At 45.9% G+C, this 26,951-nt stretch overlaps 1 protein-coding gene across 5 annotated transcripts in view; it reads right to left on the reverse strand.

The window, feature by feature from the left end:
• Positions 1–14,441: 14,441 nt before the first annotated feature.
• The window catches only part of PCNX1 (pecanex 1), a 108,891-nt gene continuing 96,381 nt past the window's right edge, over positions 14,442–26,951 (reverse strand). For all 5 annotated transcript variants that reach the window (XM_044272354.1, XM_044272352.1, XM_044272351.1 and 2 more), the window contains 7 exons: positions 26,385–26,535; positions 26,026–26,256; positions 24,914–25,188; positions 20,369–20,577; positions 18,702–19,126; positions 17,311–17,451; positions 14,442–15,391 (listed from right to left, as the gene is read on the reverse strand). In XM_044272354.1, coding sequence (XP_044128289.1) covers positions 15,251–15,391; positions 17,311–17,451; positions 18,702–19,126; positions 20,369–20,577; positions 24,914–25,188; positions 26,026–26,256; positions 26,385–26,535 — 1,573 coding nt within the window. In that variant the 3' untranslated portion in view covers positions 14,442–15,250. The remainder of the gene's footprint in view (positions 15,392–17,310; positions 17,452–18,701; positions 19,127–20,368; positions 20,578–24,913; positions 25,189–26,025; positions 26,257–26,384; positions 26,536–26,951) is intronic.

The raw sequence follows: 26,951 nt of genomic DNA on the forward strand, positions 1-26,951 counted from the left end.
GTGCAATGCGTGAGGTGAACGCATTGCACCCGCACTGAATCCGGGCCCATTCATTTCTATGGGGGTGTGCACATGAGCGGTGATTTTCACGCATCACTTGTGCGTTGCGTGAAAATCGCAGCAAGCTCTATTTTGTGCGTTTTTCACGCAACGCAGGCCCCATAGAAGTGAATAGGGCTGTGTGACAATCGCAAGCAAGTGCGGATGCGGTGCGATTTTCACGCACGGTTGCTAGGAGACGATCGGGACCCAATCATTATTATTTTCCCTTATAACATGGTTATAAGGGAAAATAATAGCATTCTGAATTCAGAATGCATAGTACAATAGCGCTGGAGGGGTTAAAAAATAAAATAAAAAATAATTTAACTCACCTTAATCCACTTGTTCGCGCAGCCGGCATCTCTTCTGTCTTCATCAGTGAGGAAAAGGACCTTTGATGACGTCACTACGCTCATCACATGGTCCATCACATGATCAATCACCATGGTAAAATACGATGTGATGACCGGAGTGACGTCACCACAGTGGATTCCCTTACGTCCTACCAGCAGCACAGATGGGGTTAACTGCCCCCCGTGGACTGGTAGGACCGGCGGAATTTTAATGAGCCCAAAGATTAAACCAATAAAAGAACTCCAGCTCCCTTAAAGGGAGGGGTTCATCCCCCAGCCCACCGTTTTTTTTCTGTCCTCGCGGACAGGTGGACTGGCGAGTTCTCTCTTTTTTCCCCCTGGTTTATTAGACAGGGGTTTTGGGACCATGCTGACTTAGTTCTCGGTCCCTCTTTTACTTATCTGTGTGCGCTTATATTGCGCTCCTTGTAGCATGTGTTTTCCGTGCTCACAGGTCCTCCCACTCCCCTGCGATAGCCGGCAGCGCTCCTGTTGCTGGGCGCCGCCATGACCGGAAGTGACGCGGCTCTTGCCTCGGCGTCACTTCCGGTTTCCTCGGCGTCGGCCGGCCGGGGTTATCCGGCCGTTCTTTTTCTTTTTTTCTGGCGCAGCAGGGATGAGTGTTATGTGGGGACATTTCCTTATAGGCTTATGCCTTTTTTTCCCCCCTTTTCTTTCCAAAGAGAGTTTGTTTGTAGCTGTGCTTAGGGGGAGGTTTTTAGCCTTGACTTTACCACTCCCCTGGGCGGAGCTATCCTATTTAAGCTCCCTGATTCCCTCAGTCGGTCTCTGGTTGCGCTGCTTTAACAAGCTAGCTCCAGAGTCTCCTGATTTGTGAGACATTGCCTTCAGACTGCTCTTTCTCTTTTGCTCAGCTATCTTGTTCTCTCCTCTGGTTCGTGCTAGAACACTGGAGGGTTTTTTTTCTTATTTTCCATTTAATGATGCTTTAAATTCCTCTCCTTTTTGTTCCCTTTTTAGCTATGGCCTCTCCCAGAGAGCCCGATCAGCTTCGGAAATCAGCCACCAAGAGGAAACACCTGGCTTGCTATGACTGCAATACGCCTCTTGAGGACAGCTGCCCATTTTCCAGATGCAACAGCTGTCGTTCCGCCACTGCTACTGAGCCTTCCATGCAGGACATGTACCAGTGGGCTAAGACTTATGTCGACGACTCCATTAAAGGGGTCGTAAGTCTCCTTAATGAGAGACTACCTGTTCCCTCCCAAACACCAATGGAGGTGCCCCTCCCCACCGATAGGCCTATGCCCCTTTCTGTGGGGTCATCTTCCTCGGATGAGGAAGAGACGTCTTCGGGGTTCTTTCCACCGGAAAAGACCCAGAAGCTTCTAAGGTCCATCAGGTCGGGAGACCATGATGTTGACGTCGGGGAGTCTTCCGATCCCGCCTGCCGGACCCAGCGGGTCTTTAAGGCAGATGAGACCCTTCTCTCCGTGATGCGCACGGAGTGGAAAAAGCCTGAGAAAGGCCCAGTCCTTACTAGGAAGTTTAAGCTTATGTTTCCTATGGCTATACCCTTAGTGGAATCATGGGGTTCCATTCCTAAGGTGGACATGGCGATTGCCAAGTTGTCCAGGCGCACTCTGGTTCCTGCAGACGATGGGTCTAGCCTGCAGGACCCTCTAGACAGGAGGGCAGAGTGCACCCTCAGGAGAGGTTATTCAGCGGCCGCAGCCTCGGCCTCGACCTCTATTGCTGCCACAGAGGTCTCCTCCTTCCTCAGATCCAAGCTGAACCAAATTCAGACTGATGTTGACCAGAGTGTCTCTCGGGACGATATTCTTGCTGCCTTCAAGTCCGTCAACTTAGCGGTGGATTTCCTCTGTGACACAGCCCAACTCCAATTAAAATTGGCGGCCAAGACTATGGCTTTGGTGTCTGTCGCCAGGAGACCTCTGTGGCTCAAGCCTTGGAATGCGGATAACGCATCCAAATATAACCTCTGTGGGCTCCCCTTTGAACCTAGCCGTCTTTTCGGGTCTGAGCTAGACACTATTATGGAGGGTCTATCAGACAAGAAGGGGAAGAGCCTTCCCCAGCAGCCCTTTCGAGGCAGGGGAAGACAAGCCCGCGGAGGTCGCTCAGGACAGCAGGGACGTAAGGATTGGGGGGGACCGCCTAGAAAATTTTCCAGGCGTTCCCGCAAACCCAGGGAGGCAAAACCCTCCTGACTATGGGCCTCTCAGAGGCTCTTGGATAGACCCTGCTGTCCCTACCGTTACGCCTCTCGATTATCCCGTACCCCTCCCCCACCTCCCTGTGGGGGGGCGTCTTTTCTTTTTCAGTCACGTGTGGGCCCAGGAAATTCGAGACCCCTGGGTCCAAAATATAGTAACCACCGGCTATCTAATAGACCTTATTTCTCCCCCCCCCAGGAAGATTCATTGCTACACGCAGTTTTTTGCCAACCAGGCAGAGGGTCTTGGAAGCCTATATCCAAGACTACCTTTCCAAGGGAGCCCTGGAGGAGGTACCGGCAGGGGAGAAGGGTTCAGGGATTTATTCCCCGGTATTTCTGGTACCCAAAAAAACGGGAGATCTTCGGATGATTATAGATTTGAGATTTCTCAATCGTTTCATAAAAAGGACCAGGTTCCGCATGGAAACCATAAGGTCAGTCAGCCACCTCCTCAACCCTGGGGATGTGATGGCTACTCTGGACCTCAAGGACGCTTACCTCCACATCCCGATCCACCCTTCCTCCCGGAAGTTTCTCAGGATCGCGGTCCAGATATCAGGTGTGTGCAAACATTTCCAGTTTGCCGCCCTTCCCTTCGGAATCTCTTCTGCCCCCCTGATCTTCACCAAGGTGGTAGTATCGGTAGTGGCAGCATTGAGACTCCAAGGTCTGACCATTGTCCCTTACCTGGACGACTGGCTTCTTCTAGCCTCTTCAGTCCCTCTACTTTCCCACCAACTTCATGTCGCAATATCCTTTCTGCTCCGCCTAGGCTGGATGGTCAACTGGTCGAAGTCGAACGTGAGCCCTTCGACTTCTATCCACTATCTAGGATTCATAGTCGACTCTTTACAGATGTCCCTCCGGTTGACACCAGAAAGAAGAATGCGGATTCAGGACCTAGCAAGGTTCCTTTACGTACCACGACGAGTCTCCATACGGACCCTCATGAAGATGGTGGGGCTCATGTCAGCGGCTGCGGATGCAGTCCCTTGGGCTTTATGGCACCTCCGACCCCTTCAATCGGAGGTCTTAAGCAAGTGGAACGGCAGCCCCAGGGGGCTAGATTCCCTGTGCTCCCTATCCAATCAATCCCGGAATTCCCTCAGATGGTGGTTTCATCTACCAGAAGGGAGGTCTATGACCCAACCAGCTTGGCTCATATTGACCACGGACGCGTCCCTTGTAGGCTGGGGCACTCATCTAGACGGGTCCCCAGTTCGGGGGTCCTGGTCTCCTCAGGAGCGGCATCTTTCCTCAAATCTCCGCGAGATGCGTGCTATCCGGCTAGCCCTCCTTCACTTCGCCCCTCAAATTCGGGGCAAAGCAGTGAAAGTCCAGTCAGACAACATGACTGCCGTGCTTTATATAAACAAGCAAGGGGGCACAAGATCCGTACCCCTTCTCTTAGAGATTGGGGTAATTCTTCGGTGGGCAGAGCTGAACCTATCCCATCTATCCGCCACTCACATCAAAGGCTCCCTCAATGTCATCGCGGACCGCCTAAGTCGTGGCCTACCGACCATGGAATGGTCATTACATCCGGAGATCTTCAAACAGTTAATCCTCAGGTGGGGGATGCCAGAGGTGGATCTCATGGCAACCAAGTTCAACGCCAAGGTACAGAGGTTCTGTTCCCTTTACAGGGAGGACAACCCCCTGGCGATAGATGCTCTGACAATACCGTGGAGGTTCAGGCTGGCGTACATCTTCCCTCCTTTTTCCATGATCCCGAGGGTATTGATGAAAATCCGTCAGGATCAGGCCTCGGTAATAGCCATCATACCGTTCTGGCCCAGGAGATCCTGGTTTACCCAGCTCATTCAGATGAGTCGGGGACAATATTGGAGACTCCCCCCGGAGCAGACCCTGGTGTCGTGGGACACGCATCTCTGCCCAGATCTGCACAGATTCAACCTGACAGCCTGGAGGTTGACCAGTCCCTTCCCAGAGTGGAAGGGCTCTCTGAGTCGGTCCTGAGAACTTTATCGCATTCCAGAGCAGAGTCTACCAGAAAGGCCTACTCTCGGATTATGAGGATCTTCGCCTCTTGGTGTAGCTCCAACCAGGTGGCGTCCGCAGATCCGCCCCTCGCAGCGATCTTACAGTTCCTCCAGGATGGGATAGACAGAGGTCTCTCCCCTTCTACCCTGAAGGTCCAAGTTTTTGCCATCTCGGCCTGTCTTAACAGACCATATTCTCGGGACCCGCTCATCAAGCGCTTCCTTAAAGGAGCGGAAAGATTGAAGCCTACAATACTGAGACCCGTTCCTCAATGGGATTTGTCAGTTGTTCTTAAGGGGCTAGCATCTCCCCCCTTTGAACCCTTGGAGGAGGCAAGTTTTAAACTTTTAACTCTTAAGATGGTTTTTCTTCTGGCCATAACTTCGGCCAAAAGAGTCTCGGAGCTTCAAGCTTTCTCCGCATCTTACCCTTATACCATGTTTCTACAAGACAGGGTCCTTCTAAAATTTCTACCTTACTTCAGACCTAAGGTTTCTACCTTCCAAAATATTAATCAGGTAGTCTCTCTACCTGTATTGCTCTCTGCCTCCTCCTCTGATGCTCCAGTTCGACATCCACTGGACATAGCTAGATGCCTTCAGATCTATGTGGATAGATCTAAAGAATTCAGGTTGGATGAAAATCTCTTTATCCTGTTTGCCGGTAAGTCAAAAGGCCGGAAAGCGTCTAAGACGACTATTAGTCGCTGGGTTAAGGAGGCCATTAGGGAAGCCTTCATTTCCCAAGCCTTAGATCCTCCGGAGTTTGTGAGGGCCCATTCTACAAGGGCCGTAGCTACCTCTGTTGCGGAAAGAAGTCTTCTCCCCCTAGAGTTGATCTGTAAGGCAGCCTCCTGGAGCTCTGAGTCTACCTTCATCTCCCATTATAGGATCGATGCTAGGATATCGGAGTTCTCGGCCTTTGGGCAGACAGTCCTTACTTCTGCCGAGCATGAGGACCCTCCCTAGGGGATTCTTCTTGCTATCTCCCCATCTGTGCTGCTGGTAGGACGTAAGGGAATCGTTAATTTCTAACGATAATTTGTTTTCCCTTAGTCCTAACAGCAGCACACAAATTTCCCGCCCTAAAGTACTTTTTTTCTTGTAACATACACGGTGGGCTGGGGGATGAACCCCTCCCTTTAAGGGAGCTGGAGTTTTTATTGGTTTAATCTTTGGGCTCATTAAAATTCCGCCGGTCCTACCAGTCCACGGGGGGCAGTTAACCCCATCTGTGCTGCTGTTAGGACTAAGGGAAAACAAATTATCGTTAGAAATTAACGATTAAGGGGAGTTAAAAAAAATAATTAACCCCTCCAGCGCTATTGTACTATGCATGTTATAAGGGGAAATAATACAATCTACACAACCCCGCTCCCAAACCTGTGAAGAAGTTTGGGTACCAAACATGACGATTTTTTTCACATGCATGCAAAATGCATTAGTGTTTTGCACTCGCGCGGAAAAATCACGCATGTTCCCGCAACACACCCGCACCTTTTCCCGCAACGCCCGTGTGAACCCAGCCTTATTCTTCCAAATGCTGCTCCTGAAAATGCCCTGGAGGTGTTTTCTCACTGTGCAATACTCTCTGCAGTTAGCTGCTTCACAGTCCCTCCTCACAGTGACAGATGTAGCATCCAACTACGAGACCACTAAAGCGGTCACTCAGAATAGAGGGGTCTTTGTATACCTGATTATTAAACTAAAGTGCATGCGTCACATGCAAAAAGCCAACTACTGTATGTAGATTCATTCATTCCATTTCTTGATATTGTGCACGCTGAAGGGCCCAATGTTGATGCTCGTAAACACAAAAAAAAAACACTGAATAGGAAAATATGGAGGACAACCATTATTTTCTATACATCATCATCTAGTGATGCCCCCAACATATTATTTTGCTATAATGTTACCGGTTTGTTTTTTCCTAGCTTTCATATCATACAGCCTAGCACTGGCCCTGCACTCATATTGGTGCAGGATCTGGTGGAAGGAGCCTATGCAGTGACTGGGAAGCTGACCTCTAAAGTCCTTTAGGTGCTAAACATGGCAGTCATAGGCTGCTACGTACTAGAGGAGACTACAAGAGGAGGAGATCAGGGACAGAACTGGCTGCAAGAAAATGCACAACAGACAGTGACAGAAGGACGAGAGCTCAGGAAATCTCAGTTTTCATGTCTGGAGAAAGCGTTATTATAAGTCTGTGCACCTCGCCGATCACTGACGTCCACATGATTGAACTGCTGCGGACTTGTCATTGCAGGTAATCCGCAGCATTGTACAATTCCAGCCATATGGATGAGATTTTAACAAATGTCACCCACACACTGATTAAAAAAATCTTCAGTGTAAATTGAACTATGGTGCGGAATTGAAATCTGCACTGTGGATTTTACCCTTTGCAATGCATTTAAAGGGCATCTGTCAGCAGATCTGTACCTATGACACTGTCTGACCTGTTACATGAGCACCTGGCAGCTGAAGGCATCTGTGTTGGTCCTATGTTCATATGTGCCCGCACTGCTGAGAAAAATGTTTTAATACGTGCAAATGAGCCTCCAGGAGCAACGGGGGCGTTGTCATTACACCTGGAGGCTCTGCTCTCTCTGCACTTTGATCGACAGGGCCAGGCAGTGAAAACATCACAGATTTTGTTTTGGATCCGTTGCAAATACCACAGTAGACTTGTCCACTGCATCTCCCTCCCGTGTGGCTGTACCCTTACAGCTCATGCACATGAAAGTATTTTTTTCCCCATGTCCTTTCTGGGGGTATTTTGGCCGCCCGTATGCGGAACAAATCACTTTAATGGGTCAAAAAATAAATAAATAAAATGACTTCCAATTCCGTATATCTGCAAGTCCGAAAGATAGAACATGTTCTAGTCTTATCCGTTTTGCAGACAAGGATAGGCATTGCTACAATGGATCCGCAAAAAAAAAACCTGGATACAATATGGATGTCACATGGACGTCATCTTTTTTTTTTTTTTTTTTTTGTGGATCAGTGTTTTGGGGACCTGAAAAATACATCCGTTCATGTGCATGAGACCTTAATGTGCTCAATTTAAGCTGATAGGGGCTGGGTATCTCTTCTAGCAGGGCACTGCTACGATTGCCCAGCTAAACCTGTCTATAGCACCATCATAGACTACCAATGGAGGTTCCATTATCCATACAGCTTGGTTAAGTTCTTATTATTAGGTGAGAAGCTACATGGAAAAACACTTTAAGACAAAACGAGCTACACACTGTTTAGATCCAAAGCAATCAGTAGATGTTATCGGATAATAAATCTAACATTACACTGAGGTATGGAAAACATTTGAGCAATCCCCCCCCCCCCCCCCCCCCAATCAGCAGTTTCATCACTTGCTGGAGTGAAAGGGATTTACGTGCATAAAGCTTATTTGTGAAAAAATGCAAAAAACAGATACCAACTGTGTGTTTTCCGCTTTTTGCGGAAAGATACTCCCTGCCTGTTTAGAACCGGCTATTCTTGTCTTCAAAATGTACTTGTACTTTTTTTTTGTGGCGCAGCGGACCGGATATAGACCGCACACGGTGAGCTGTCCACATCTTTTGCAGCTCCATTGAAATGAATGGGTCTGCAAAACAAATAAAGGATCGGATGTGGACTAAAATCACAGTGGTGTGCATGAGCCCTTATGTGTATATGTGTGTGTCAGCTGTAGATGAGGACTGAGCTTCAACTGGACGTAAAGAAAAAACTGTTTCCATAGGTGTGATCAGATGTTCGCAGGTAGTGGTTTTCTCTGCAGTTGCAGGTCCTACACTATAAAAACCCCAAGACAAATTGCAAAAAAAAAACTGCAAAAAAAAAAAATGTTTAATCATGTTTTCTCCAATGCTGTTTTGATCTGGATTTAACCACACGTCAACATACCCAGTGATGAGATGAATGATGTTAGTCAGTCTATGACACAGACCCACAAAACACATGTGAAGATGTAATGCAGAGACATCACTGTTTGCTTCCCTGTAAAGTGCTCCACATTGCTAGAACCGGGGTCATGTGCTGTTATATAGTCTCCTGCCTGTGTATTATCAATAATGCCAAGTTAGAAGAGGAAAACCACAATTGCATAAAGTACGATTTCTTTTCTTTTCATGCCATTGTGAAGACAGTAATCCATTAAACAATGTGTAGATGTAGAGTGTTATATCGCTGGGATTACATAGTGACTTCATAGACTGTGATATTAGTAGTGAATGACAGCAGTTATATCTGAAGTGATCTATTAACCATATAGATATTACATACTGCTCATTTAATGGCGGCATGGTGCCGCTTACAGAACATCGCTCACCCACCTTCATGGTGGAGAAAATGTCTTCTCTGTGAAGGATGGTATCTGCTTAGAGACTGAAAGACGGCGGCTGAGACGTTGCTAACATCTTGACTAGGTTGATTTGATTCAGCTCCGGAAAAACCACCACAAATGTTTCGAATGGGAAGCCACACGGTCATGTTTTTTTGCAGTGGCAGCACCAAGATCCAACTCTTTGTGCTGTCAAACTGTGGCCTCATGACCATATTTTAAGTTTTTGCCATTTTACCTCATTTTCATCTTTTTAGTGCTAAACTGCAGGCGTATTACAGCTCTGTGTAACCTCCAAGTAGGTACCTATAGACTTCTTTGGCACCCATGTAAATCTCTATTCTCTACAAAGGCTTTCCAACGGAATTCCTTTATGAATCTTACAGGGAAACCCAGTAGCACGCCCATCAGACACTTTAATACGCAGTTTTAGGTTTCCTTAATACAATGCCATACAGAGGCACGTTGATTGCCGACGACTCCGTGGGGACTTGTGAGGCCCTACTTTGTGCATCTAATTGGGTAGTTGCCGGTGACAGAGCTCATGGGTTGTGTGAACATGTAGACAGTGAACTTTTCGGAAGGAGTCGTGGGTCTGATTGGTTTAGTAACACCCAAGTAACCCTTGTCACAAAGTTAATTAACGCATAAATACCCTGGGCAATTCCTCTCGTTGCATGAGCTGCATAATCACAGACAAAGATAGAATAAGATCCCATCCTGTGAAGTTAGGAAAGCTTTGGAGAAAAATTGACTTACAAAAGCTTTCCTTATGTCACAGGGTGGGAACCTATACCAAACTTATGGAACAGTCAGTGCCATCAAGTATTCATGTATATGTTAATGATTAGAGCTGCCCAGCATGAAGAAGGCAGAGACATTACAGAGCCAACCTGGATAGGAGCTGACCCTGTACAGAAAGCTCTGTAGAAGCTGCTATAGATCCCCCTATGATCTATTACTTGCAGCAATCAGATGAACACTGTACAGAGCAGGCTTTCCAGCTGCTGCAAAACTACTATTTTCCTTAATGGGCCTTTTACTTTTGCAACAGCTGGAGAGCCACAGGCTGAGGTCCAATAATATAGGGCAGGGGTCAGAAACCTCCAGCCGTTGAGAATGGACAATCTGGGAAGTGTAGTTTCACATTTATCAGCGTTTTGCAAGTGTGCATGCTGGGAGTTGTAGTTTTACAATAACTTGAGTGCCGGAGGTTGCTGACCCCTGATATAGAGCTTTCCTAATATGTATTGTGGCAGACCAACAATAGAGAAACCCGTGTCTGCAATCAAGGACAAACCCTTTAAATTTACTATGCGCCAACTAGTCAGCCTACGTAATTCTGACAATCGCATCAACATTCTGGGAGAGTCAAAGTGTAACTAACCTTTTAACAAACGTTACATTAAATCAACAATACAATGTGTGTACATGAGGAATAACACTATTCTGGACATTATTTGACTAGAATCATGGAGGACATTACAAAGAAGTACTGACCTGTATGGTTGTGAATAAGGCACTTGTGCTATGAGAGAAACGTCTAGAAATGTAGCTGCAGCAGTCTATGTGTGTGTTGCTTCTGACTAACTCAGCTCCTGCTCATTCCTCCCTTCACCCTCTCCGTATACTTGTTTTGACATGTGCAATCTGATCCTTCAGTGAGCTGGTCAGTCCTTGACAAATTCAAGAAAATTTTAAAAGAAAAAAGCCATTTACCAAGCTATATTGCAAAGTTTCTTATGGGTGCTTGTACTATTAACTTATCCTAAACAGTGTGTAAATTTAGTGACCATTTAAGGCAGGCATCCTCAAACTGCAGCCCTCCAGCTGTTGCAAAACTACAGCTCCCAGCATGCCCGAACAGCCTACAGGTATCAGCCTACAGCAGGGCATCGTGGGAGTTGTAGTTTTACGGCTGAAGGGCCGCAGTTTGAAGATGGCGGATTTAAGGGTTTGCACCAAACAGATCAACTGTAGAATATATTTTTGTTTTAAAAGGGAGTCTGTCATCACAGTTTCACCTTTTTAACCCTTCCTATAGCTTTCTAGCAGCATTTCAGTTGATAAAAACGTTACCTTTATAAGCAATCGTGGACTTAGAATATGCAAATGAGGGCTCGCAAGTGCCCAGGGGCGGCGTCAACCTCGTAGGTGCCTAGGCAGCTCTGCCTTATCGTCGCTTCCCCCCGCCCAGTCTTTCCCTCTGCCCGCCCATCTTCTTATAAGGCAGAGCTGCCTGGGCACCTACGAGGTTGACGCCGCCCCTGGGCACTTGCGAGCCGTCATTTGCATATTCTACTAAGATGATTTTTGACAGTTTTATAAGTCCACGATTGCTTATAAAGGTAACGTTTTTACCAACTGTAATGCTGCTAGAAAGCTATGGGAAGGGTTAAAATGGTGAAACTGTGATGACAGACTCCCTTTAAATTTAAAGTCTGGATCTCGTGAGAACAGGCTATGTAAGCGAGCATAGTACTTGCTGTACTCTCTTACATAGCCTTTTCTTAAGTGATTTCCCATATGTCACAAGAACAAATCTCCTTCCTAGCTGTGAAGCGGTCCACGTCACAGCCAGGGAGAAGGAGATACTCACTGAGAAAAGCCCCCTGCACACAAATGTGTGCTTCCCGTTGCCGTATTGCGGACCGCATTTACGGATCTGCAATACACGGGTGCCGTTCCGTGGGCATTACGCATCGCGAATGCAGACCCATTCACTTAAATGGGTCCGCAAATCCAGAGATGCGGATTGGAAGCACGGAACGGAACCCTACGGAAGCACTACGGGGGATTCGTCCCGTACTTCCGTTCCGCAAAAAGATAGGACATGTTCTATCTTTTTGCGGAACGGCCGGATTGCAGACCCATTAAAGTGAATGGGTCCGCGATGGGCTGCGGCTGCCCCATGGACTGTGTTCGTGCATTGCGGGCCACAGCACGACCATGGGGTGCACACGGAGCTGAACCCAGACATATCACTGTTTTCAAAACAGGCAGCCCCTCCCTTTTGCCCTGCACTGAATCGCGCGGGGAAAAGGCTTTTTCTGGAGATCCGGTGACGTACCAGGCTCTCTATTGGTAAAGCAAGGCGAAGGCTTCCGCTTGGCAGTGAGTCCGGTGACATCACCGGCACCAATAAGCGGGTTTTTGCGTTGCCCTAGCCTGTAAAACGGCTAGGGCAGCGATATAACCCACCCATCAGTGCTGGTGAGGTCACCGGGAACACTGCTAGGCGGAAGTCTCCGCCTAGCGGTGTAAAAAATGTTAACTAACAGCCCATGCCCTGCGCGATGCAATAAAATGCTCCAATGCTTATTTCAGAAGGCCTGCCTGGGTGAAAATGGGGATATGTCCGGGTTCAGCTCTGAAAATGTAATCAATTGTCGGCAACATATTTCCCCCTGTGTAAACAGGGATGTGCTAAGGATAATAATTCAACTGTATGTGCCCGAACTACTGCATTAACAAGCTCACAGCTTGCCCTGGACAGAAAGCTTAGGAGGTGTGAAATTTCAATGTCTAATCCTTTTGTTCTCCTAGGACATATGTTGCGGCCAAAGTTGTCCGGCAGAAGCTTTCTACTGTCTCCCGATGGAAAACATATACATGCTCTGCCAAACCAAGCGTGTATGGGGTAGTCAAGTGAGAGGCAAAGCTGTAGGGCAAACAAGTGCTTAGTCGACAGGGGTCACAGCTCACGGTGGATATGAAAGTCAATATAATTATGTATTCAAAGCACTTTGTTTGAAGAAACTCAAAAATTTATAAAGCTGCAAATACAATGAACACAAGCATCAAATGAAATAAATATTAACTCATGGTCACGTTTTTGTTCAATTTATTTTTTTTTTTTTTAAATTAAATTGTTTTGTAATCAACTGATAACATTCCATTTTTCGGCATGTCGCCCAAGTTTCTAAACAGCACGAGAACAAATAGCAAAATGATGAATACACACAGCTTTTCCTGAGCTTCTATACCTAATTGAATACAAAATGAAAAAGGTTTCAAATAAATAAGAATATTTCCAGGATAAAAAAAAAAAATATGGAAAGTAAAGGCAATGTGGAAAGAAAAAAAAAAAAAAAAGAAAAATTGAACATTCATATCATAATGGGCTTTTCTTCCAAGTGTCAACCACTCTTTCTGGAGTCAAAAGTATCAGTTTCAATAGAAAGATTGAGGCAGGAGTATAGGAATCGTATTAAAACACAGAGCTACAAGGTATTCTCACATCTTGAAAATGCATGGATATCAATCTAAGAAACCAACATATTTGACAACACATATGTAATAATTCATTGTCACAGTTATAAATACTCAAAACGTCCATTTTATATTGAAGGGAGTACAAGGAGCATGAAAGGAGGAAATATAGTCCGGATATGTTAACATTGTGGCATAAAAGGCATTCATTCATTTCTCTAAAACAATAAGAAGTCGGCCCAAGTCTTACCAGAAACTGACATGCCTGGTGTCAAACTACTATGGGGAGAAGTTGTAAATTTACAACCACGGGGAAATGGAATAATTTCTTGTTCTCAAATATGCCCAATAAAATAAAGAAACACAAATTCCCACAAATCTGACACCAACTCCATGCCATCATAACCTAAATAATCAGGCACGACTGCCGTGAAAGGGGTCATCCTACAAAAAGTATTGGGGCTAGGCCATAAATGTTGGATCGTCGGGGGTCTGACCTCCTGCAATCTGTCCGCATGATCGTTCACCTCCCTATTCACTCCTATTGGATTGATGTGAATTCAGTATAAGTTGTATTTAATTCATTTAATTCTCTGGTCATTCTATATGCAGCAGTCCAGTGGTGGTACTATTCAGTGACAGACAGCCTTTCTTTTACCACCGTGCATACAGAAACTGCCATCAATCACTAATAAGAAGGCCTAAGCACAGACACCTGAGATTCCTACACATAGAAAGCGCAGGGATTTAAAGGAATAAATTACAAGTTACGTTCTGAATCTTTTCCCGCAAATCAAATTTATCAATCTGCTCAGTTTCCACCAAATTCAATATGGCAGGTTCCCTTAGAAGAGCCCTTTCTGGTGTTAGTGGATTTTAAATTGGGAGATCAGTGAATAGAAATGTATACAGTATATACAGACGCATGTCTAGTGCTGAAGGAGCCCAACATTTGCACATGTTCCTGAAGGTAACACATAGACATACAATGAGATGCAGCAGATTACAAGCAGGCATTTCATTTTCTAGGAATACATTTAGTTTTTAAGGAAAAAACTGAAGGAACGGTGACAGTAAGCCACTGCATTAAAGACTGAATGGCAAGAGCCATATATAGGAAGGACTAGGGCAGTGATGGCGAACCTCTGGCACGGGTGCCAGAGGCGGCACTCAGAGCCCTCTCTGTGGGCACCCGCACTGTAAAAAATGTCTATGGTGTACCAATATGCCTTACACTTTTAATGCCATTTATCAGTGCAGGGCGCACTATGAACAGCACAGGCAGCGCACTGAATGTGGGCAGGCTGTTATAGCTAAATGATAAAGTACATGGAATATATACTATATTGAACTATAGTATTCAGGTTAAATTGCCGTGTTGGCACTTTACGATAAATAAGTGGGCTTTGGGTTGCAGTTTAGGCACTTGGCCTCTAAAAGGTTTGACATCACTGGACTAGGGCAAGTAAGGGTGTAGATTCAATAAAAATCAATTTAAATTAGGTTATTTCTGTATATCTCTATATTTATATATTTATAAATAGACACTCTGACCAATATCAGATTTATTTCTCTTAGTGCACGGTTCTAGGAAATATGGTTTAGGGCAGGATCCAAAATGATAAAAAAAAAAAAGTTTGGGATAAAAAAAATAATGCAGCCTATACTGCATATAGAAGATAACAAAAAAAAGAATCTGCACGTTTCAAGGAAATATAATGTGAAAAAAATAAAAGAAAGAAAAGACGACATGCTACAGTATGAGACATGGCAATCGTTTTTTGGCAAATAAATTAGAAAAATATGACGATCATATTCTGCATGGAGAAATTCAATAGGTTTCTGACTTAAAGCATATGAAATGCATAGCATTATTCCATTGTACATATAAGATAATGGTCTTATAGCTTTTTTTTTTTCTGTTTATACTCTTTATGTAGATGAACATCTGCAGATTATTAAAACAAACGCAGAAAAATAATAATTTACACGTTTGGGCCGTGTCAGAGCCCTTCTCCATCTTGAGTGCTCTGTCCCCAAACAGTAAAAAGTTCATTCCTGTCTGAAAGCTTCAAAAGATGACTGAACCGCAGAATCACACTTCGGCCCCAAGCTCAAGCACCCCAGTCTCAATAACAGCAACATATTTGTCCTCAATCTTAATCAGCAGGATAGTTTTGTCAATGTGGGACCTATTACAAGGGTCTCTGCTGCAAGGCACCCAGCGGTGAATTACCTGTGGAAAAGCGACAGAACAGAGCGAGAGAGAAAGAGGGGGGGAAGAGACCGAGAGAGAGAAACTGGCGTTAGATGACTGTCTTGTGAAGTTACCAGCGTTTTCATTTGGTCCGTGACATGGAGATCATAACTTTTACGATACACGGCTTGCTACACAATGTCATAAACGCATTAAAATATAGGAACGATGACAATATTTTAAAATCCTGTGGTAGCGGAATTGGATGTTTCTCAAAAATAATTGGGCATAAAAACTTGCCTGCACCAGGGGCTTGCATCACAGGGAAACTGCAGATGCACAACGTATACATTGCCTTTACTTCCCATTTTCTACCCAGGAACTGGAACAGGATAGGTCATCAATACCAGATCGACGGAGGTCCAACGCGTCCGCTGATCAGCTGTTTTCGGCAGTCACCGGTGTCAGAATTTAAACAGTAGACGAGTTGGAATCAGAAGGCTCTGCCATGGTGGCATATTACAACTCTACTCCAATACACCGGCGAGGCCAATACAAAGTGGACGGAGCCTTCTACTTCCAGCTCAGGCCATAGTTTAGGTTCCAATACCAGTTTCTCCTGGAAATAGCTGATCGACACCCCCAACGATCTGATATTGATGACCCATCCTGAGCACAGGTCATCAATATCTACAGGATGAAAAAAAAAACTTTAAACTGGGAGATTTTTTAATTATCCCAATGCATCTAAAATAAAGCAACTCTAAGATTTGGAGTCTACATCTGTTATGCTGACCAATACATCCCGATTGAAACAGACGGCAACCACTCAGAAGCTAAAGTCATATTCCCTTTCATCTCACCTCAGCTACTCGTTAACATACATTAAAGGGAAAGTGTCACCAAAAATTGTATTGGCCAGTTAAAACCAGAAAGCAACACATTTCCTTTTTTGTAATCAATTTTTTTTTTCTATTGTTAATTTTTAATATGGGAAAAGGGGATGGATACATCATCCCCTTTCCCTATATTTTTTTTTTAACTATTTTTCCCTCTTGGGACATCAACATGTGATCATCTATAGACTGCAATAAATTACCATTGCAGTCTATAGATGATTTACTGTGTTCCTATGGAGCCCAGCCACAGGCAGGGCTCCACAGGAACATTGCTGTGTCAGGCCTTGTATCCTTCAGAAGGCAAGAGGCTGCCATAGCAATCAAATGATTCCCTCGATCTCTGTGTGGGGGGAGCCATTTGAGCCTGGGACTGCAGCGTTCCAAGGATTTTAACACTCAGATGTCGTGGTCACAACTGACCACAGCATCTACGGGGTTAAAAGTCTATGATCGGTACTATCGCCAATCAAAGACAATGCCTCCAGGTGTATGTTGTGTAAAGCAGCAGGCACCCAGTGGCTATGGTAAGCGCCAGGCTTCTGAGTGGGAGCCATCATTAATGAACAGACATCTGCCGTACGTGTACAGCGGTTGTCCTTATGGGGTTAATATCTGGCACGTTAATTTCTCCTACTGGGCTCTTAACCTAGGTGTATGCAAGATGCCAAGCAGTCTGTAAAACACATTAGGAAATCATATGTAAAGCCTAATAAAACACAACCAAAGACGACTCTTCAGTTGGGAATGCCCCAACTTCAGGCAAAATAATGTAGGACTGAAAACTCAGATTTACAAGTAATCCCTGTTTATTAAAGCAGCAGTGCAACAATCTGTCCCATCTGAGACAAATTTGAGTGATACCCAAGATATGCAAAACAGGAATTAGGACTTACATCCTTAGCGACTACCGTTAATAAAAAAAAAAAGAAAAATACTTTATTAACTTAAAATATCCTGACAGATGGAACAATGTAAATTTGTCATCAAGGATCAGAAAAAAAGAAAAAAGTTTCTCCCTTGGAGATATTAATAGCAATCATCATAACTGTAGCAACCTACATGGCCTTCCATGCCTTCCTGAGGGCTCCAGTCTTTCCAGCTATTTTTACCGGCTTTTAGCCGCACTAGCTCATCTGGCCATTGCAGCTCTTTTCTTCTGGATATATTAACTCCTTCAAGCACCTGGCTTGGATCCACAATCTATGAATGGCAAAAAACAACAGAAATGTATATATTCAAACAGCTAACAAAAAAATAAAAAAATATCAACGTATGGTTTCAAGAATTATGCTGATAGAGTGTGTTATCACCCATGGAAGAGACAACATCAAAGCTCATGGCTTATAGCTAGACCAAATAAGGACCGATTCGGACAGCGGTAATTTTCGTCTGTGTGCTAACCATGTGGACAACACACTGAAACCTAGAAGTCAAAGGGGCAGTTCACACCTCTGTTTTACCACAGGGAGCAAGGTGCAATATATGCAGGAACTCAGGGCGTGCACCATTATGGTATGTGTCTAAAAGGACAGACATGGAGACAACTGCCTCTGGCGGTCGCCAGGCCCGTGTTGTATGTAGACACATGGACCTCACTGCGTATTAACAATTCATCACTCACCCTTGCTTTTAAAAGGATGAAATAAGGGTGAAAGAATTAACATGGCAACTTTCCAAATCTGCATGGCAGGTCAATTTCCGCAGGCGTTTCATCTCAAAATGCGCCCAGCCAGCCGCTCCCAACTGCCGTTCTGAAGCCCCGCCCAGCTCATCAATATTCACTTCGCTGGGCGGCGGCTACAACTCTCCCCGACTCAAGATCCTGCGCATGGCCAATTCAATCCTCTGGGCACGTCCTCCGTCTAATCTTCAGCGCATGCGCCCGGCCGGGGTCACATCGCACCTGCGTACAGACAGTCTGCGTCTTAGAGGCCGCTGCAGCCTCTGCTTTATGCGCATGCGCCGGGCACTTGAGCCGGGGGGAGAGTTGTTGCCGCCGACCAGCGAAGTGAATATTGATGAGCTGGGCGGGGTTTCAGAACGGCAGTTGGGAGCGGCTGGCTGGGCGCATTTTGAGATGAAACGCCGCCCCTTGGGCAGATTGGAGACGAGACAAGCAGATTAATAAAACTTTAGTTTTTGGTATTTATAAGGTGGACAGGGGGGATACTTAGATGATTTTAATACACTTGATAAGACCTGTACTGTCATATATATACCTAAATATGCTTATTGGGCCTGTCAGTGTCCCTTTAAGGCCTTAAAGCATAACTTGGGTAACAGCTAAGCCATCATCTAATCTACAAAAACTAGGTTAATGCCCTTTATCAGATCAAAGCAGAGAAAATTATCTTAGTTGAGAGGCCTTGTCGGGGTATTAGGGGGGGGGTAGTTCTTTCACTACGGATATTACATAAAGCAATGCAGTATCGCACAAGAAGTGTTCTAACCTGTACTCTGTACATGACGTCTTCCTTTTTGGCTCTTGAATGTGTTGCTGGACTTGAATTGCCACATGACTGTGTTTCAATAAGATTTCCCCCCTCAGGTCCCAAAAACCCCACTAAAGCGTGCCGCTTGCATGCAGGTATGCTCTGGCTGGAGCTGCTAGAGGAAGGAAGGCCAATCACAACTGACTGGCTTGTGGGGTCTGCTTGATTTGCCATGGATAAACGTGACTGGATAGATGTTGGGAGATTACGGAGAGAGATCTGGCTGGTAGAGGATCGCCTGCAAGGCACAAACCCTGTGTTGGACGTTCGGAGGGATGAGTGGCGGCTGTTGTAGCAGTAAGATGATTGACTAGCTACAGAGCCTCGAGCAGGGGAATGTCTGACAAGACTTGATTGCATGGAGTGAGAACTGTGGCTGGTTCCTGAAACAAGAAAGTATCCAAGTATAAATACATGAGGTCTTGTAATGTTAAAGAACTACACACATTTTACTATGTCTATTGAATATGTTATTAACCATGCATTTAAAAAAAAAAAAAAAAAAAAGAAGAGGGGAAAAAAGGGATGTCTGAGATTTTTATATTGATGGGGGGGGGGGGGGGGGGGGGATATGGCACCCCCGCTGATCAGCTATTTGAAGGAAATCTACTGGGCTCCATGAGCATATCAGCCTCTTAATTGTTCACAGTGCCCATACACATCACATTGTACATAAAGTAAAGGCGTGCCGAGTACTGCAGTACCGTTCCATTCACTTAAAGCGGTTGTGTCAGGAAGTATATTCTCCATTTTTCAAACCAGCATCTGGATTGGAATACTATTGTACTTGCATGTAATAAAAATTTTGCATAGCCACTGAGCTATTCAATACAATGTATCTGTATAGCGCCACCTGCTGTTTGCTCTTTTCCTTATTTTTTTGTCAGTCACACACGCTCAGTTTAAATCTTCAACTGCCACCAGCCATATGTTCTGTAAGAAGCTGTGGCAGATACAGGGAGAGAGCTGCAGCAGAAAGGACACGTCCCCTGCGCTGCCAGGCTGAACGTAATCTAGCAGAGCAATTGGAGCAGTGAACGTGGAGCTCTCTGGACCCACATGCAGTACACGGCTGGTTCTAGCTGTGTTAGGAAGGTATCGTCATGTACTATATGATGTCTGATTTTCTTTTTTTACATCAGTGTACAGACCATTGGAAACCATGAAAAGGCTGAGGTCCTGACCCACGAGTTGTAAACAGAGGATTGTCAGGGACTGGAGAGAGTCAGATCTAATATTGATGGTCTATCCTAAAAACAGATTATCAATATCGAAAATTCCCAAACCAAAACCAAATGTACTGCCAATGCCTCTCAGGCTACATCCACAATGGCAAAATTATATACTACTCAATAATCACTGCTAAGTCACAGCTGTCATATCTATCATCCTGGCAAATGGCATGGAATGAGTTAGTGAATCAAGTGAATACTTGCCAAATCTTAAGTAGAGATTTAGAATGGTCACATGGGTCACTTGTTCTCATGGCCCCATATTGCCAGTATTATGACAGTTCTTTTCTTATATCTAGTTTTATTAACATTTAATGCGTGTCAGCTAGATCGAGAATGAGCAATGAACAATGGCTGCGCTGTAACAAGCACTACAATCCTGCTCATCCTTACCTAGTGTTGATAGATGAGGGACTCCTGGAGGTTGGAGGCGTGAAGTCTGTACAGGTCCTGTACCCCCAGGAATTCCCCCTTGTGATACACTGATCTGAGCATCATTTGCATTAGAAGGGTTGTTGCTGTTTATGGAGGTCCCGCCTCCAGCATCAGAGTCCTCTATGTTTCCTCCGCTATTACATCCTGCTCCACAGCCTTTCCTTAACCTAGAAGTCATAAATCAACAGATAAGTCAGATAAAGAAAAAAAAAATGCATGCAGCAGACATCTCTTCTGTAGGGGGATCAACGATCACTACTGTGATCATTCATCTGCATACAGATTATTAGCCGACCTGTTTAGGTAAGGTGATGTGCTGCTGGGAAATGAGGATATTAAGTGCCACATTAAAGATGCGATCACCATATGAATGAGCATTTTTGCTAGTCCATTTGGTGGTTGGTGGCACATTAACTCATGGGAATTATCAGGAATGCGAGGTATACAGACGCCTCGTTGTCAATAATTGCCCCACTCGTCAGCCTGTGTAAAGGGGTCCATAAAGAGGACCATTCTGTTCTTCTGACTTGCCTGTTTTAGCAAATACTTCTGGAGCATCTTTTCACAGAATGCTGCACTGTGCTGTTCCTCTCTTATTCATCCTTGTAAAGTACACAAACTGACAATTATTTGCATTATCCTTGTCAACAGGGTCTCTGAACTAGCTGCACTATTTAGACTGTAGGGGTGTAGGAAAAAACTAGATTTTTGTGAACTCACCTGTAAAATCTCTCTCGCTTTATTCATTGGGGGGACACAGGACTGTGGGTATAGCTTGCTGCTGCCACTAGGAGGCGACACTAGGCTGAAAGCTGTTATGCTCTCTCCAGGCTGGAGGGGCTATAGCCTGCAGGGGAGGAGCTATCAGTTTGTGCTCCAGCAGTGGGAGAAGCAGAAGTACTAACTGAAAAAACAACCAGAACTGCACACTGCCATAAGACCGAACCAAAACCAGGTCCCAACGGGCAAATCAGGATCCCACTTGCCGTAAAAAGAACATTGGGTGGGTGCTGTGTCCCCCAATGAATAAAGCGAGAAAGATTTTACAGGCGAGTTCACAAAAATCTTGTTTTCTCGCTCATATCATTGGGGGACACAGAACCGTGGGACGTCCTAAAGCAGTCCCCGGGGAGGGAAACAACAACCGTCAAAAACATACTCCCTCATGGAAGTCGCTACACTGCGGCCTGTAAGAATGCACTTTGTAAAATTTTGTGAAGGTGTGCAAGGATGACCAAGTCGCAGCCTTACACAATTGAGACGCATAAGCGTGGTGGAGGTGCGCCCAAGAAGCCCCGACAGCTTTGAAAGAGTGAGTCGTGATTCCGGGAGGAGAAGCCTTGCCTTTAGAACGATATGCCTCGGTAATGGCGGACCTAATCACCGCAACATTGGCTTGTGCCCACTGTAGAATCTTCGCAGACTCCTACATCACCGCCTTGCTGCGAGTTCCCCCTTGATGGTTGATATAAGCCATTGCCGTGGCATTGGCCGACTGTACTCTGATCTGACGACCCCGCAATAGGGGGGTCCAATAGGGAAGGGAGAGGTAGATGGCCCGGAGTTCCAGGATGTTGATGGGCAGTGTGGATTCCGATGGAGACCAAACACCCTGGACTGTCCGGGTGGTGAAGACCACGCCCCGGCTGGCATCGGTCGTAATGACGGTCCGCGTCAATGGGAGAAAGGATTTCCCTGAAGACAGGTGCACAGTCACGGTCCACCAGCTGAGCGCCGAGCGCACTTGATGAGATAGACTGATCCCGAGATCCAAAGAGTGCAGGGACTTGGGCGAATGGAATCACCTCGAGGGAGGCAACCATCAGGCCTAGTACTCACATACAATTGCGGATAGACGTATTCCGGCGCTGGAGTAGTAAGATCACCGACCTCTGAATGTCCAGTCTCTTCTCCAGTGGTAGGCGTACCACAGCTGCCCCCGAATCTAATGTCATGCCCAGGAATCTCACCTGAGTAGCGGGAGACAGGAAAGACTTCCGCAGATTGATTATACACCCGAAGCGGGACAGAGTGCTCATGGTGAGTTGAAGGCTCTCCTCGCATTGAGATGCCGTAGGGGCCTTGCTCAATATGTCGTCTAGATACGGGAGAAGAGTAATGCCTCTGGATAGCAGTAGGCCCAGAAGGGGTGCGAGTACCTTTGCAAATACTCGCGGTGCAGTCGCCAGACCGAACAGTAGTGCGACAAATTGGTAATGGTCCGAATGAATGGCGAACCGAAGAAAATGTTGGTGAAGTGTTACGAATGGAACGTGGAGGTAGGCATCCTGAATGTCTATGGATGCCATAAATTCCCCTTTTACCATTGAAGCAACAACGGAACGGAGGGACTCCATCCTGAATCTCTGAACCCAGAGGAATCTGTTCAAGAACTTGAGATCCAGTACTGGCCGCATATCTCGCTCCTTTTTGGGGACCACGAACAGGTTGGAATAAAAACCTGTAAACCGTTCCTCTAGGGGTACCGGTGCCATCACCCCCCAGTGATAGATTGGGTTGGATTGCGTGAAAGAATGCCACGGCTCAAACAGGATCTCTGGGAGGCTGAGAGAGGAAAAAACGGTTTGGGGGGGATAGACTTGAACTCTATTTTGTAGCCCGAGGAAACTACCTCGAGCGTCCAAAATATGGGATTGCCAAATTTTCGGAAACAGGAGGAGACGTCCCCCCCATGCTGAAGGCTGTTTTCCTGGGGCGGAACGAGGTTGTTGAGTACGAGGACACCAGGCCTGTTGGGTCTTAAACGCCGGTCCCTTCCGTCGGTCTTGAGTGGATGGTCCCGCCGTTGAGGTGGGGGCTGGACAGGTGCCAGAGAAGCTACAAAAAGGACTGGTAACAGGAGGAGGAATTTCTAGCATGAAAAGGACGTTTCACCTTAGGTTGGGGCAGATGGGTGCTTCTCCCACCCGTTGCCTCCGCAATAATCTCGTCCAGCCGGGGCCCAAAGAGTCGCGACCCTGCAAAGGGAAGTCTCAACAGTGAGCGCTTAGAGGATGGGTCTGCCTTCTAGACCTTGAGCCATAACTCACGGCGGATAGATACCGCGAGAGCCAAGGAACGAGCGACCATCGTCCCAGCGTCTAGAGCCGCTTCGCAGAGATATTTCCCTGCTTGAGAAATCTGGAGTGCTAAGGACTGAAGGTCCGCGGGGAGAAGATCAGACGCTAGGTCTTGGTTCAAACGGAGGGCCCACTCCGAAGATCCACCTGAACCTGGAAGGTGTCCCAAATAGCTGATATATCAGGCTATCTACCATGGACGCAATCTGAGAAGAGTGGTCCAGGTCCAATTCCGCATCCAAATCTCCAATCTCACCCTCCCACTTAAAAGGGAGAACGCCTGTGATTGGGAGCCAGGTGGAGGGGCGTCCGGGACGCTTACTAGGAAGTCTGCCTCTGGTTTGTACGCACTGCGACGGTGAGGATTAAACCGGTGGCGATTTCTCAACCAAACGACCCAGCAAGGAAAGGGTGGAATGGGAGATTTTTGAGAGGTCTTACACTGCCTGGGATAGAAACCTTGCCCAGTCAGGTTCCCCATAGCAATGATGGTCCTGTGCTTCTGTGGGCTGCTGAAGAAAAGGTGGATAGCTCTGTGCAGGCGCATGACATGCAGAGCATTACTGGCCACGATGGAATTTTACTGAGCATGAAGTGCATGCATAGTAAGTGGTCCTGCAGGGTGCCTGGGGGTGGCGCAGTGGCTGGGTCAGACATTGTCTATGTCTCTATGCTGGAGGGGGTAGAGATCTACCAGGCAATATAGCGTTCCTCAGTCTTGTGTCCTGCCTGTAGCGCTGAGAGGAGGAAGAACCTGCTTAAGCGGGAGAATAAGCCCCACCCCCTCCAACATCGAGAGGAGGGAAGCCAGTATATATATATAAAAAGTATATATATATAAAAAGAAGAGCCACCCTGCTAAATGCAGGGAGGTCTGCCTCCTACGACACTAAGCTAAAAACTGATATGCTCTCTCCAGGCTGGAGGAGATATAGACTGCAGGAAAGAAGCTAACAGCTTTCAGCCTAATGTCGCCTCCTAGTGGCAGTAGCAAGCAATAAACACGGTCCTGTGTCCCCCAATGATATGAGCGAGAAAGCCCCATTGACAGGAAGAATGGTAACATTGAGCTATCAATTTAAATCAAACATTTCAAGGAGGAATAACAAAGGAACGGCACAACCTATAGTTCTAAGGCAGGGATGCTCAACCAGCGGCCATCCAGCTGTTTTAAAACTACAACTCCCATCATCCCCTAGTATCATAGGCTGATAGCTGTAGACTGTCAAGGCATGCTGGGAGTTGTAGTTTTGCAACAGCTGGAGGGTAGCAGGTTGGGCATCTCTGTTTGAAGGAAATAAGCTTCAGAACTGTTCATTTCTGGGGGATACAAATATTTTACATATCTGGAGAGCTGACAGGTCCTCTTTAATTTTATCAGTGCCTTCTATGGATCAAACACATAATGAAGGTACTCTTTTACCTGTGCCACGTAGAAACAATAAAATTTCTGATATTGGCCACGCTTATCGGCCCTCCAAGAATTTCCTTCAGCTGATCGTGGCTATCAGAGTAGGAAGTGGTCAGTGGGGACACGTAGATAGGATATCCAATAGGCTGGTCACAAGATGAGTTAATCATGTTCCGGAGAGCCTGTTTAGCATTTTGAATGCTTCCTCTCTCTGGGTTGCGGTTCCGGAGAAAAACTAGTTCCTGCTGTTGGCCAGCCCACAATCCACGGACACATTCTTTGTTTACCTGTTAGAAAAGGGGCAACCTGGCTTTTATTAATGTCATTTATAACCAGCAGATGTGTCTGCAAGTTACAGGGTACAAACAAGCCACAAACTTTATTTTTTATTTTTTTATACTGTACCTCCAATTATACGGGGAAATTATTGCGCAAGAGTGCGCCCAGTAATAAGATTCTGTCTCCAAACAGCAGCACAGACCATCCACACCTCGTACTTTGGGCTTCTGTCACCTAGGCTCCTGTACGCAGTAGGGAAACCAGCACCGTATTACAATACATTCTTCAGTGCTGTCTCCCCTACTGGGCACAGAAGGCTAGGAGACAAAGCAGGAAACGCGGTCTGTGCTGCCATTTACAAACAGAATTCGTTGCTCTATAAAATTGGAGGTACACTTTAAAGAGGTTTTCCGACAATTTTTATTTTTTTGACCTGATTGGTGAGGGTCTGACACCCCTGCCGATCAGCTGTTTGAGAAGGCAGTAGCGCAACAGCCTTCTCTAGCTTAGTTCTTATGAAGTCACGTTCAGCAGTCACGTGGCCAAGGTGCAACTCAGCCTCATTGAAGTGAATGGGATACCAAGCACAGCCTCTATACAATGTACGGCGCTGTGATTGGTGAGCTGAGAGAAGGTCGCAAGCACCGTGTCCTTCTCAGACAGCTGATCAGCGGGGTCCCGGGTGTTGGACCCCCACCAATCAGATACTGATGACCTATCCAGAGGACAGGTCACCAATAAATAAATAAAAGTCGGTAAACCCCTTGAATATACAGCTCATTCATTTTGTATCCTCTTAAACATCATAAATTGAAAAGGGTTAGAAAAAAAAAAAAAAAGGTCACCTTGATAACCCGGAAACTGAGATAGCGTTTATTTAACATAATGATCTTGTATTCGTTAGTCCCGTCATCCATGACATGGCGCAGGGCAAGCAGTGAAGGAGAGTTTGAGAGAACTGCGCTTCTCCATGCTGGATCTCCCTCATGGGCAATGACTAAATTTTGCTCATGAGACATGATGGCTTCATACAGCACCGCGGGGTCATCATACTCGTCTGGAGATGTAAAATGATCCTAAAAAGTGTAAAATCACTGGATGAGAAACTCAGACAATATACACCTCCAATACTTACTCCTATAAATGCATTGCAGCCTTATCTACCTAGCGTGTATCTTTTATACAGTATGTCCTCTGCACAAACCTGGTGAAGTTTTAGTGACATCCGGATTCCAGGGACGACGACTTTTCGGAGCAATTCCATATCTGCAAAAATCCACTCATCACGAATGGAGGAGATGCGAAAATCTCCCTTAAACAAGGCATGAAGACCGTACAGAAATGACTCCAGGTTACTAAAAGAAAAAAAAAGGTCAAGCTTGTAAATTTACAGCAACCAAACGGCTCATTCACATGACTGTATGAACGGGTCCGCACCCATTCTGCGGAACAGGTGCGGAACCATTCATTTCAATGGGGCCGCAAAAGATAAGGACAGCACACAGTGTACTGTCTGCAATCCGTAGTTCTGTTCTGCGGCCCCGCAGAGATGGAGCATGTCCTATTCTTGTCCGCAAATAGGGATTTCTCTCACAGTGCCGGCCATGTGCGGTCTGCAAAATGCAGAATGCAAACGGGAGAATATCTATGTTTTGCGGATCCGCAAAACACTTCGGTCGTGTGAATGCGCCCCAAGACTGTAAGCAGCTAGTAATGTAGGTAGCATACAATACAGAAGAATGGTGGTAGTATGGGTTGTACAGGCTCTAAC

This window comes from Bufo gargarizans, chromosome 11 (assembly GCF_014858855.1).
Source record: "Bufo gargarizans isolate SCDJY-AF-19 chromosome 11, ASM1485885v1, whole genome shotgun sequence".
NCBI classification, from domain to species: domain Eukaryota; kingdom Metazoa; phylum Chordata; class Amphibia; order Anura; family Bufonidae; genus Bufo; species Bufo gargarizans.